Below are 13,940 nucleotides of genomic sequence, written 5' to 3'. Positions count from 1 at the left end.
TGTGTGAAGTCTGTCTCGTCTCCTGCAGGAGGTTTGATGGGACCAGTCCGGATGATTTCCTCTGGCCACGAGCTGACCACTGACTACGATGAGAAGACTCTGCATGAGCTGGGCTTCAAAGACATGCAGGTGACAGTCTGGTTTATTTCCTTATGTTTGTCAATACCTAAAACACAAAGAAGACACAGTTTGATTACTGTTGGCTGAATAAAATATTGTTGTTTGATATTCATGTAAAAACTTCTTGGCGTTATATTGTCATTTGAAATGTACAATGTTTGTTTTTAATCTCAGATGGTGTTTGTGTCTCTGGGAGCTCCGCGGAGGGAGAGGAAGGGAGAGGGCGTCCAGCTACCGGCCTCCTGCCTTCCTCCTCCCCAGAAGGAACACATCCCCATGCTGCTGCTCCTCCAGGAGCCGCACCTCCCCACGCTGTTCGACCTGCTGGAGATGCTGGCCTGCTTCAAACCGCCCAGCCCCAACACGGAGAAGGTCCAGGAAAACCCTGAGGTTGGTGTGACTGATGGAGGAATCTTTTAACCTACTTTTGCATGTCACACAGTATTCATGAATGCAGAGCGACTCATAATTGGGACAAAATGATCGTATGAGTCTTTTTATGCAGAGTGCACGGTGTGAGGAGCTTCACCTACATGCAGAGAATCTGTCTCGTCGGGTTTGGGAGCTGCTGATGCTGCTTCCTACATGTCCCAAGATGCTTCAGGCCTTCCAGAACATCTCAGACGACACGGTCAGTCACCACACTTACCAAACAACTCTCACAAGTTAAAGAAAAATGTCAGTATTTTTCAACCTAGACAATATTTTCCCATGTTTTTGTATCTAAGTGACTAATGGGGACAACATTTTTTGAAATTGGTCCAGTATTGAGGGAGAACGCTGCAGCTGCTAAATGGGTTGCAATGTAATCACTCGTGGCAACTGATCACCGCCAATTTACATCCATTAAAAGTGCTTGTTTTTGCCACTGACGGGCTCAGATTGTCATTATAAGTGCCTGAGAACATTATGGAAAGGACCCTACAGAGAAATAAAACCTTTTTCTAACCTTTCTCTTGATCCGGTCTGTTTGTTATTGTGTGTCTCACTCTGAGAAGTCTCGTTCTGAAATCTTGTGTCACATCCACATTGTGGAAATCATCTAAATATTCAGCCATGACATTGAAAACATTTTAGGTAACACTAAGCTACGCTTTCTGTACTCCAACACAACAGAGGCACTCCTCTCTCCAACATTCACTCACGTTTCCACCTCTGTCACCTCTCGCAAGATTTCAGAACAAGCACTTTTAGTGGACGTACATTGACGAGGAGGAGTTTGCCCCGAGCGATTACATTACAGCTTGTTTAGCGGCTGCCGTCTGCAGCGTTCTCCCTCAATACTGGACCAATTTCAACAATTGTTGTCCACATTAGTCACTTAGGCACAAAAACATGGGAAAATATGTTGGAAAATACCAAAGTTACCCTTTAATGGCAGAATAACAAAACAACAAGTTGTCCTTTAGAATCAAAGAGCAAAGGTTTATTTCTTGAGTTGCCATTTTGCGCTTACATTCAACCAGCATATATCGAGAAGAGGAAACACAGAGATCAAGTTCTAAACATACAGGAGGAGGAAATAGACAATGCCGTCACAAATTCAAATTGCTCTGTGTTTTTCTGTCAAACAGTGAATACCTGAACTTGTTATTGTGTGTGTGTGCAGAATGGGGAGGGTCTGTGCTGGAAGGAGCTGCTGAGGATTAAAAGTCCCCACAAGCTGCTTTACGCTCTGGAGATCATCGAGGCTCTGGGCAAACCCAACCGACGCATCCACCGAGAGTCCACTGTGAGGAAAAACACACTCATCTTTGTTTTTAAAAAGATGTGTCTACATGGTTTTGTAATTTGTTTCTGGAGTTTTCTTTACTTTGTACAATATGAGGGCAGAATAAGCATTAAATACAAGAAAGACGAAAATGTCTTTTCTATAAAACGTCATAGATTGAAATAAGAAATACTGATATCATTTGTATTTATTTTTAAGCACTTTTTTAGCGCATACATATGTGTATTATGTACATGAACAACATCAGCGCAAACCTATAGAAACACACCTGCTAGTCTGTCCTGAACAACATATTAAATATTAACATATTTAAGGATTTTAGCAAGTTGATCATTGATACTGATTCATCAGTGAAATTTAATATCGTCACTATAAACGCACAAACATGCACACAACCACAATGCATTAGACATTTCTTAGACACATTCTTAGACTTGTATAGATGAATCCGGGGAAATACCGGAAGTAAACAAGTCGCCATTGCTGTTTGAATGCAAGCTGTCCTAAGAAGTGTACAATTTTCTACTTTTTTTAGATCGCAGAATTCACATCACCAGATTCGTCTATATACCTGGTACTCGTTTGTACTGTTTTTGTGAATCTTACTGTGAGAGTGTATGTGTGTGTGTGTGTTTCCAGGGCAGCTACAGTGATCTGTATCCGGACTCTGATGACTCCAGTGAGGATCAGATAGAAAACAGCAAGAACACCTGGAGCTGCAAGGTACAACTCAGCACATCTGTGACAGAAAAAAACTTGATTGACTTGTTTAGACAGTGAGGAACTCAAAAACCTTTTTTTCCCTCCTTATTGTCTTTCTGACTTTTACTGTCTTTCAAATTTCAGTAGTTGTTAAAAGTAAAGATGTAAGTAAAACCACAATATACAACAGTTATAGTTGGATTCAGTGTTTTTCTTTCTGTCCTCCAGTTTGTGTCGTCTGGAGGCCTTCAGCTGCTCCTGGAGATCTTCAACTCGGGCATCCTGGAACCCAAAGACCAGGAGTCCTGGACTGTGGTGAGAGAGACTACTTAAATCGAATGAGTTGTTTGATTTGTCTGTTTCTGAACAAAGACGCATGTGGCAGAGTCTCACAGCTTCTTCATGTGTGGTTCTCATTTTATTCTCTATTCGCCTCCTCTGCAGTGGCTGCTGGACTGCCTGGCCTGCCTGCTGAAGTTGATCTGCCAGTTTGCGGTGGACCCCGCAGACCTGGACCTGGCCTACCACGACGTCTTCTCCTGGTCCGGCCTCGCCGACAGCCAACGCAAGCGGGCGTGGCCGGGCAAATCACGCAAGTCCACTGTAGAGCACGGGAAAGGGCTGCACATCCCTCGGCTGACCGAGGTAAATATTCCACCAGCTGGAAAAACTAACAGCTGATTGTTGAAGCTGTTGAAGTGATTATTCTGTCTGTTGGTTTGCAGGTGTTCCTCAGCCTCGTTCAGGGTACCAACCTCATCCAGCGTCTGATCAACGTGGCCTACACCTACGACAACCTTGCACATAGGTGAGTAAAAAAAAAAATCTTTCTGGTGTTTAAATTCTAAATATGTCAAGTATAATTTACATGTTGTCTTTTCGTTCAACAGAGTTCTTAAGGCTCAGTCTGACCACCGGTCTCGTCACGAAGGTATGAGCTCAGCAACATTTTACATTGATTTTGTATATTTACACACAATGATAAAATTCTGAAAGGAAGAAGGAAAAGAAAAGCATGCAGAACAAAAATAAACATGATGCAGAAAAAAGAAAACAATCTCAGCTGATATTTTTGGCAGTGACATGACGGTGATGTTTATTTTCTTTCACCAGTGACTCACTACTCCATGTGGCTGCTGGTGAGCTGGGCACACTGCTCCTCCACAGTGAAGTCCAGTCTGGCCGACAGCGACCACCTCCATGACTGGCTGAAGAAACTCACCCTGCTGGTGCCCGAGGTAAGCCGGTCTAAAACATCCACAGGCCTCTCACAAGTTTACTATGAAAGTAACCATATCCACTTACTAGCACCTCTAATGCTCACTAATTAGCGCTTTATATCTTGTTTGTTTAATCAGAACAAAAACTGAAATTTAAAAATTACAAATTGTGATTATCTGCTAAACAAATGAGGTGTGACATGTTCATTAAGGAGCTTCAGAGGTACTGGTAGGTGGATTTTGTTGCCTTTGGACAGAGCCTGACTAAGTTAAGCTAACCGGCTGCTATGGATGTCACAATACCAGAAATTTAGTAGTCGATACCAATACCAGTGAAACTCCATGATTCTCGATACCAATTTGAACTTCCGCATCCACTCCTTTATTATCGTTTGCATACTGTTTTTTGTTAGGAAGTTAAACAGGTCATGATTCCCTCTCTATTATCTATTCTATATTGCTGTGAAAACATATCCTTCAAACAACTGCTCTTATTCAAGTTTCTCACCAAAAAAATGCCTTTTACAAAATTACATTTGAACACATCATGATAACATGAGAATTTACCTCTGCCCCATACAAATTTTTACTGAATGCATCATAATGCAAATCAGTGGCACCTCCCGTGTTGAAATCGGCAGGAAAAGAGCTAGTCAACGTTAGCTGTTAGCAGCCGGTAAGCAGCACAGTCCTGTACGGCGCTAATGTTAAGTAGCTCTCGTCCTGCTGATTTCAACACGGGTTTACAATGTAGCATTATCAGGAAAAAAATAGGGTGCGTCCCCTGGTCGCGTCAATAGTGAGTTTACACAAACACACGGTACGCCGTTAGTCTCGACATCCCTAGATCAGACAGATGTGAGAGTGGTATTGATTTTATCGAGAGTGGTATTACAAGAAAGCAAATAAGCAAAATGTCGAACTATTCCTTTAAATCTGACATTTTATCAATGCTTGAATTGATGCACAAGAGCACCAAATCACAGGATCGAAATGCCTTAAATTTACAGCTCTGTCTATTGTCAGTGGTACTGTAGGAGTACCAAGCATAGCAAAGAGAAGTCTGGGCTCATATTTAGCTGTACCTTCATGTGACCTAAACTAGTACAAGCAGCAGGTAGATTTCACAACCTTGGTTCAGAGCTAAAAAATCAATTATAGAAGTTTACAAAACATTATTATCAGTTTGTTGTCTGACGTATTGTTGTTGTTGTTGTTTCCAGCCGGCTGTGAGACACGAGGCGTGTAACGGCCTCTACAAGCTCTCTCTCTCTGGATTGGAGGGTGGAGAGTCCATCAACAGGTCCTTCCTGCTGCTCGCCGCCTCCACGCTACTCAAGTTCCTGCCTGACGCACAGGCCCTCAAACCACTCAGGGTGGGTCTCACACATACACACACACACTCAAGCTGAAACCCTCCCTCCCATAGAAGAACGTACACAGGAAACTCATGTGCAAGCTACACTCTGTGTCGATAGTCCTCCGGGATGATGATCTGACTCAATTTGAGCTTTGCTACAGTGACATCAGTTTGTTTCTGTGAGACATTGTCCCTCTGCTGGGATTAATGCCAGAGACACCTGGACACACTCTGAATAAAGGTGCCCTGTGGAGGTTTTTTTTCTGGTAAACAAACAAAAGTTATGTTTTTATTTAATGTTACTCATCAAAATTCATTGTATGCATCCTTGAGGTCAAACAAACATGTTGAAAGCAGAGTTACTTCCTCATAAAACACTTGTAAGCAACAATTTAAATCCGCTCACCGCTACTGCAGGTGATTGGTGGTTTCCTGCAGAGAGAGATCCAAACTCTGACTGGTGTTAATGATGTAACTTCAGTTTATAAAGATGCTACTGAGAGCAGAATGTGTGTATTTTGCTGTTTAAAGGGGGTTTGATGGTAACTTGTGTATTCTGCAGGTGGAGGACTACGAAGAGGAGCCTCTGTTGAGGACGGGCTGTAAGGAATACTTCTGGCTGCTCTGTAAACTCATCGACAACATCCACGTTAAAGACGCCACCCAGGTGGGAAGCTCACTGAGCACAGTACTGATGATCAGCTGATGGATAACAGTTGGTGGTATTGTTGTGATGTTTTATTGAGCTGTTGCTAGTATTGGTCTGTTTGAACTCACAGAAGGTCTCTCCCTCTCTGTCGCTGGCTGGCTCGATGCAGACCACCCTGCTGGACCTGGACGCTCTCGCCAGACACCTCGCCGACTGCATCAGGAGGTCAGACAGTCACGTACTGAATACAGGAGTTTTATATACAGTGAACTGCAACTGGGCTTATAGTTGGGTGTATTGACCGCCTTCAGGTGTTGCACCTTTTGGTGAAACCGTTTGAAAAACTTTATGTACATTTTTTCTTATTTTGAAGTGGGTTTGTGGAGCATAATCGTTTGGTGTAGGTTTGGTTTCTGTAAGGCAAGGCAGGCTTATTTATATAGCACATTTCAGCAACAAGGAAATTCAAAGTGCTCTACATAAAACATCAAAAACATTGAGACAAAGTGCAAATATACACATTAAAGGGAATTCAAATACAATTTTATACAAGAATAAAAGTTACAATGCAGTGTAAGAAATTAATAATTATTTGATTTAATAAAAGGCAGTGGCAAACAGAAAAGTCTGGAAATCTTTCTCTACCGACAAGCTTTGTGATCGGCTCTATCATGCTTGTGGTGAACTGAAGAGCATGTTGTTCAGTGTGGAAATGTAACACCAACCCGCCATGACCTCAGTGTTCCTCTCTCCTCCAGCCGTGAGATCCTGGACCAGCAGGACGGCACCATCGAGGACGACGGGCTGACCGGCCTCCTGCGTCTAGCCACCAGCGTCCTCAAACACAAGCCTCCCTTCAAGTTCTCCCGCGAGGGTCAGGAGTTCCTGCGTGACGTCCACAACCTCCTCTTCCTCCTGCCCAGTCTGGCCGACCGCGCTCAGCCCAAATGCAAGTCCCACGCTGCGCGGGCCGCCGCCTATGACCTGCTGGTGGAGACGGTGAAGGGCTCTGTGGAGAACTACCGGCTGCTCCACAACTGGGTCATGTCGCAGCACATGCAAGGTGAGGACGCTTCGCTTTTTGATTTGTTACCAGGTAGAGCAGACGTTTCTCTGCCTCGAGAAAACAGAAAACTAGCAGCACACAAAAACTGAAAAATCAGGTTTCAAATTTTTCAAGGTTTCAAAATTATTTTAGGTCTGAAATCTTTTTTTAACCCCAGCTATTTATTTTATTTTATTTTTATTTATTCTTTTAATGTTAGACAGAGAAGTTAATGAAAAGTGACAACAGTCATGGCCTCTCTAAAGTGCCTCCACTGCCTGCTCAGTTCATCACGTTAACTAGCCGTTGTAGTCTCTGTCTGAAAGTGTCTTTTAAGTTTGTTTGGTTTCTTTTTCTCAACAAACAACACTTTACTGTACAAGTATTTCCTTATAAATCTATAACAAAGAATGTTTAGTTGTAAATTTGTGAACATTTTGAAGGTTTACGTTCAAAGCAAGGCAAGTCTATTTACATACACATTTCTGACACTAAGGCAATTCAAAGTGCTTTACATGAAGCATAAACATACAAAACTAAACAGAAAATAAGACCATTTATAAAAGAAAGAAAAACAAAACTGTAGAAAAACATCCAAGAAGACTTACTTGCACATACAAACAGTCTTATGTGGAGGTTGAAGTTCATGAAGTTCAAGGGAGATTGTTTTCTAATATGATCAATGTCTTTTTATTGCAGATTTTCACAATATAAAAACAGTACACTGTATGACATCTACACCCAAGTACCCACCCGCCCCCCAGACCTGCACCACTAAATTAGAGTCGTCATTTCCCACATTTGCTAAAGAGGAAAAGCATATAAAAGAACTTAATAGAAACAAACAAACAGACTGACAAACACACAACAATAAAAGAAGTCAAAAGTTTGGTCGTATTATGGGTTACGTTCTCGGCCTCAATATTTTCTACAAATGTCAAGAAAGGCTCTCAAGTTGCATTGAATCTCAGAGTAGACCCTCAGAGAATATCTTATCTTTTCTAGCTTGAGTCTTTCCACCTGTTGCCTGGCTAAGAGGCAAGAGGCCAGCATGTTGCATTTATAATTACTTAGCTGCGCTTCAGGGTGTACATCTATGTTTTCTAATTTAAATGAAACTTTAAAAAATTTACTGAATTTAAATTAACTTTATATTTACTTCTTAAATAATATCATCTTAGTAAGTTGGTTGCAACCCCATTTCCATATCAGAAGCTTGGGAAATAATGCAGTAAATATTGTTGTATTTGATCACACAACATTAGACCACAGTATTCAGCAACAGTGTATCCAGAATCAAAACCACTGCATCCAAATAATAACTGATATTATTCATAACCACGTAAAATAAATGTAGATATTTTGGGTTGAGGTCATTTTACTTCTGAATAAATTATCTTTAAGGTTGCATTGATTTGTCCACTAGGTGGCATAAAAACTTAAACTTATAATGTTGTTGTGGGTAACATGTTAGCAAACATTTACTATTTACATGCACACCTGACACAAAGCAACATTCTGATTTATTTAGTCATGTTTCTGTCCACACTGTTTCTGTCCACTGCAAGCTACACTCTGTGTCAGAAGTCCTCAGGGACGATGATCTGTCTCAATTTGAGCTTTGCTACAGTGAATCCAGTCTGTTTCCGTGAGACATTGTCCCTCTGGTGGGATTAATGCTGGATACACTGGGACAGCCTCAATGACAACAACAGTAAATGTGGTTTAAAGCTACAACAATTAGCTAAAATTGTCTGAAAAGCTGATTAAAGCTGCAGAGTTGGTGACATATCTCTGCAAACAAGCTCTTTCACACTCACAATTGAGTTAATGTCAGAAATATTGATTACGGTAGGTTTTACAGGGACATTTGTTTTCTGGCAAAAGTGCCACCATGTACACCTGAAAAGCCTTGGGCTACGTGCTGAACATTAAAAACTTCCTTCTTATCTTCTTCCTCCAGCCTCTCACGCCCCGTACAAGTGGGACTACTGGCCCCACGATGACGTCCGGGCCGAGTGCCGATTCGTGGGTCTGACTAACCTGGGAGCAACCTGCTACCTGGCCTCCACCATCCAGCAGCTCTACATGATCCCTGAGGCTCGCCAGGCTGTCTTCACTGCCAAGGTCAGTACCTGCAAGGCAGAGCACCCCAGGAAAACATCATTCAAATTTACTCATATTGTTTGTGTATATGTGTGTGTGCAGTACGCTGAGGATATCAAACACAAGACCACACTGCTGGAACTGCAGAAGATGTTCACGTATCTTATGGTGAGTGTTATACCTCCAACTGTCCTTAAAATCAGCCTCTACTTTGGATTTTGATAATAACACCACAGAGAACAGAGGTCAGTAAAAGAAAGGAAACATGAACACGAAAGCATGTTTTTTCATGATGTTTCATGATTTGTGAAGGTGCAACCTGATGTCAAACATTTGTATGTTAAAACATCAATATCTGAATTTGTCATTTCTCCACCCGTCTGTCTGTTCAGGAGAGCGAGAGGAAAGCATACAACCCCCGTCCGTTCTGTAAAACCTACACCATGGACAAACAGCCTCTCAACACCGGGGAGCAGAAGGACATGACGGAGTTCTTTACCGACCTCATCACCAAGATAGAGGAGATGTCCCAGGAGCTGGTAAACTCACTCCACTTTTTACTAAGTTTTATTTTACAACTTAAAACATTTTACAAAGGTCCTGTATGTCAAGAACTGATGATTTGGAAAAGGTTTTTATTCATAATGCTTCTGAATTCAACAATTTGTAGGAATAAAGACAACAAATTTCCTGATTACAAAATTACCCAATAATGATGGGAGTTGGTCATAAAAACCTCAAAAACCCCTGATGTTAAAATGAATTGAATGCTTCAGAGTTAAAGGAATAAAAGCTCAAATGCAAACAAGACGTACGCATATAAGGAATGTTACAAGAAGCGTACAAATTATATAAATTACAGGTTTATGTTTACATATTTGTTTACGTATTAATGAATGTGTCTTAATCTCACAGAAAAACACAGTGAAGACTCTGTTTGGAGGCGTCATCACCAACAACGTGGTCTCTTTGGTGAGTTTGAAGACATGAGTTTGATTTTTAAATGAGGAATATTGAACTTAATAATATTTTTTCCCCACAAAATTCGGTTATTTAGATCTCAAATATTCTGAGAACCATAAAGAAGCTATCAAGCTCCAAGTACACCTCTTAGCTCTATCTTATTTACCCTTTAAAGTATTTCTGACACTTATTATTATTTATAATAAACAAAAAGTCTACTTTATTATTATATTGTAATCAGTGATAATGAAGAATATTGCTGCTGCTCTTACTGTATGTTAAGTTCAGGGTATAATTGGTAATGTACTTGATTGTACACTATACATGAAGTACAAACTTCATATCTTCAGAACGTATTTTCCAAATGTAGTGCAGAGGTTAATGTAATTTAATTCATGTGGTACAAAGTCAACCTAGTGGTGAAATTTAAATTTCAGTCCCGAACAGTTTGACTGACGTTTTGTACTGTTTGTCCTGCAGGACTGTGACCACGTCAGTCAGACTGCAGAGGAGTTTTACACGGTCAGATGTCAAGTGGCGGACATGAAGAACATCTACGTGAGTATATCAAACACATCAGTATCAGACAGAGGTGGAATGTAACTAAGTACATTTACTCAAGTACTGTACAAATTTGAGATACTTATACTTTACTTGAATATTTCCAATTCCAAAATCATCCAGTGTTGATAATACTTTTACTCAAGTAAGGTTTTGAATGCAGGACTTTTTACTTGTAATGGAGTATTTTCACAGTGTGGTATTATTACTTTTACTTAAGTAAAGGATCTGAATACTTTGCACTTTTACCAAACGTAAGATTCTGCGAAAAGCTCTCAACTGTTTATTTCTTTCCGTCTTTATCCAGGAATCTCTGGATGAGGTTACCATCAAGGACACTCTGGAGGGCGACAACATGTACACCTGCTCCCAGTGTGGCAAGAAGGTCCGGGCTGAGAAAAGGTCTGTGGATCTGTTTAGTTAAAGTAGCATGTAAAAAACAAACCTCTGAAAGCCTCTTGTAGCAATGTTACATCTTCACAATTAAAATCCGTGAGATAAATCCTGTAATTCATCTCACTCTGTCCTTCGTCTCATCTCCCACAGGGCGTGTTTCAAAAAGCTGCCTCGGATCCTGAGTTTCAACACTATGAGATACACCTTCAACATGGTGACGATGATGAAAGAAAAGGTCAATACCCACTTCTCCTTCCCTCTGCGCCTCGACATGACGCCCTACACCGAGGACTTCCTCATGGGCAAAGGAGAGCGCAAAGAGGGTTCGTCCAAACATCACAAAACACTGAGCATTACTCAAATATTAAAGTGATAGTTTGGGTGTTTTGAAGTTGGGGGTTGTATAAAGACCTTCTCCATAGTCAGTGTATTATCTACAGTAGATGGCGGTCGGCACACCCCCAGTTTGTAGAAACAGACAAGAGTACCAGCACGGGAACAAAGCAATGTACTGCTGTGGATAGGGACGGCAGCAAAATGTATTTTAGACACCTAAAAAAAATCAATATCAGTTAAAGTGTACGCTGTATTTAGAATATTTTCACCATGCCATCAGACAGCCCTTTCCGACAGGGAACTGAAGCCGTTATCTATGCTCTCTTCAAAGCCACAAGACTCCTTTGAAAAAACCTGTAATTCTACCTTGCAGAACACGGGGGTTGGTGGTCTACCGCTGCCTTGATCGGTTAGTTAGTTTGCATTATTGTGTGACTTTGGTGAATCCAAACTAACCCTTTAAAACACCAAAGTCGCAAAATAACACAAACAAACTAACCTTTAACCGATCGAGGCAGTAGTAGACCAGCAACTCCTGTGTTCTGCAAGGTAAAAATTACAGTTTTTTTTCGATGGAGTCTAGCGGCTTTGAAGAGAGCATAGATAGCAGTTTCAGTTCCCTGTCGGAAAGGGCCGTCTGACGGCAAGGTAAAGCAGTGAAAATATTATAAATATAGCGTACATTTAAACTGATATTGAATTTTTAAAAATAAGTTTTGCTGTTGCCCCCGTCCACAGCAGTACATTGCTTTGCTCCACTGATGGTACTCCTGTCTGTTTCTCCAAACTGGTGGCGTGCCGACCGTCACCTACTGTAGATAATACACTGACTATGGATAAGTGCCTCATACAACCCCACGTCAAAACACCCAAACTATTCCTTTAAAGAGAACAAATAATTACTGAAAAGTTTGTGTTTTGGTTATGGTGCGAGAGAAAATACAGTTTCTGAGCGATGTGTGCTGTGTGCTGCAGGTTTTCGGGAAGAGGGCGAGGCAAAAGTCACCGAGAGCTACGAGTACGACCTCATCGGCGTCACAGTGCACACGGGCACAGCAGACGGCGGCCATTACTACAGCTTCATTAGAGACATCGTCAATCCACATGCCTACAAGAACAACAAGTGGTGAGAACAGAAGCATGTTAAATGGATGTGTTTGGGTGTTCTGAAGTGTATGAGGATGTGTCAGTGTATTACCTACAGTAGATGGTGGTCAGCACGCCCCAAGTTTAGAGAAACAAACAGGAGTTACTTAACAGAAGCAAAGCAATGTACTGCTGTGGACGGGGACGGCAGCAAAACATATTTTAGCCACCTAAAAAGAAAGGCCCACCTAAAAAAAAATCAATATCATTTTAATTGTACCCTATATTTATAATACTTTCACCGTTTAAATGTGAATCAGACGGCCCTTTTCGACAGGGAACTGAAGCCATTGTATCCATCTATGCTCTCTTCAAAGCCACCAGACTCCATTGAAACAAACTGCAATTTTACCTTGCAGAGCACAGGGGTTGCTGGTCTACCGCTGCCTCGATCGGTTAGTTTGTTTGTGCTGTTGTGTGACTGTAACTGTGCTAACTCACACAATAAGTACCTCATACAACCTCACTTTAAAACACCCAAACTATCCCTTTAAAATGGAAATAATGATTAGTTTGAAGGACTTTAATGAGATGTCAGTGAACTGCACAGTTTGTGAACTGCACAGTTTGTGAACTGTCATGTTGCTTAGACATGTAGTTGGATTTAAAAGCAACCCTTCTTGCAGGTACCTGTTCAACGATGCCGAGGTGAAGCCCTTCGACTCGGCCCAGCTAGCCTCCGAGTGCTTCGGAGGAGAAATGACGGTACGAGCTGCAGTCAACGTAAAATAAAACATCCATTTTATCCCGTCACTTTTGCTGACATTAGTTTATCTTTCAGACTAAAACCTACGACTCCGTCACGGACAAGTTCATGGATTTCTCTTTTGAGAAGGTGAAGATGTTTTCCTGGCTGTGTTTTATGATCTCATTGTGTTATGCATTAAATGGTCCAGAAGGTAATAATGAAGTGTTGATTGAACTTGCAGACACATAGTGCCTACATGCTCTTCTATAAGAGGGTGGAGCTGGAGGAGGAGAACGGGAAGGACTTTAGTTTTGACGTCTCTCCTGATCTGCTGGAGGTACCGTGGCTTTACTTTTTTCAAAGTTGGAATTATGTAAGAACATTTATAACTATGTTTAAATATTGAATGTACATGTCTGTGTGTCTTTCAGTGGATTTGGCATGACAACATGCAGTTTCTCCAGGATAAAAATATATTTGAACACACATACTTTGGGTGGGTATCAAACCTGTTACTTATGTATTTTGACAGGGTGAACTAATCATTTCTCACCTTCCACTATTGTTTATATTTCTTATGACTTTCTTCCAGTTTCATGTGGCAGCTCTGCAGCAGCATCCCCAGCACTCTACCAGACCCTAAAGCCGTATCCCTCATGACTGCTAAGGTGAGAAATATTACAGGTTCAAGCATTTATTTTTACCTTTAATGTCACTTTCAGTATTTATAACACTAATAGAAGGTTAAGAAAACCAGAAATTATGCTTCTAAAAGGTTTCTCGTGACTTGAACCTGGGTTGTCAGAATAAGAGCTAATAAGTTGATAAGAAAAGGTTAGGTTTTCTTGTTTTGTGTAATGCTTCACTCTAGCTTTAAAGCTGAGCCCGATCAATTGCGTTAATGTGTTAAAGAAAT

General features: G+C 41.2%; 1 protein-coding gene across 2 annotated transcripts in view; it reads left to right on the top strand.

Moving 5' to 3' along the window:
- The window catches only part of usp34 (ubiquitin specific peptidase 34), a 72,087-nt gene that overhangs the window by 37,456 nt on the left and 20,691 nt on the right, over positions 1 to 13,940 (top strand). The window contains exons 27-53 of one of the 2 annotated variants that reach the window (XM_037763410.1): positions 29 to 129; positions 295 to 510; positions 626 to 751; positions 1,730 to 1,852; positions 2,492 to 2,575; positions 2,783 to 2,869; positions 2,999 to 3,199; positions 3,280 to 3,362; positions 3,445 to 3,485; positions 3,668 to 3,792; positions 4,998 to 5,150; positions 5,697 to 5,801; positions 5,953 to 6,008; positions 6,542 to 6,846; positions 8,792 to 8,955; positions 9,037 to 9,102; positions 9,327 to 9,473; positions 9,850 to 9,906; positions 10,378 to 10,455; positions 10,766 to 10,860; positions 11,005 to 11,177; positions 12,166 to 12,316; positions 12,963 to 13,041; positions 13,118 to 13,171; positions 13,266 to 13,361; positions 13,456 to 13,520; positions 13,617 to 13,692. In XM_037763410.1, the coding sequence (XP_037619338.1) occupies positions 29 to 129; positions 295 to 510; positions 626 to 751; positions 1,730 to 1,852; positions 2,492 to 2,575; positions 2,783 to 2,869; positions 2,999 to 3,199; positions 3,280 to 3,362; positions 3,445 to 3,485; positions 3,668 to 3,792; positions 4,998 to 5,150; positions 5,697 to 5,801; positions 5,953 to 6,008; positions 6,542 to 6,846; positions 8,792 to 8,955; positions 9,037 to 9,102; positions 9,327 to 9,473; positions 9,850 to 9,906; positions 10,378 to 10,455; positions 10,766 to 10,860; positions 11,005 to 11,177; positions 12,166 to 12,316; positions 12,963 to 13,041; positions 13,118 to 13,171; positions 13,266 to 13,361; positions 13,456 to 13,520; positions 13,617 to 13,692 (3,107 nt within the window). Of the gene's footprint in view, positions 1 to 28; positions 130 to 294; positions 511 to 625; positions 752 to 1,729; positions 1,853 to 2,491; positions 2,576 to 2,782; positions 2,870 to 2,998; positions 3,200 to 3,279; positions 3,363 to 3,444; positions 3,486 to 3,667; positions 3,793 to 4,997; positions 5,151 to 5,696; positions 5,802 to 5,913; positions 6,009 to 6,541; positions 6,847 to 8,791; positions 8,956 to 9,036; positions 9,103 to 9,326; positions 9,474 to 9,849; positions 9,907 to 10,377; positions 10,456 to 10,765; positions 10,861 to 11,004; positions 11,178 to 12,165; positions 12,317 to 12,962; positions 13,042 to 13,117; positions 13,172 to 13,265; positions 13,362 to 13,455; positions 13,521 to 13,616; positions 13,693 to 13,940 lie in introns of both variants that reach the window. The other variant, XM_037763409.1, reaches the window with a different exon arrangement.

The sequence above is a fragment of the Sebastes umbrosus genome, chromosome 3 (genome assembly GCF_015220745.1).
Source record: "Sebastes umbrosus isolate fSebUmb1 chromosome 3, fSebUmb1.pri, whole genome shotgun sequence".
NCBI lineage: Eukaryota > Metazoa > Chordata > Actinopteri > Perciformes > Sebastidae > Sebastes > Sebastes umbrosus.
This window is presented reverse-complemented; position numbering and strand designations above follow the sequence as displayed.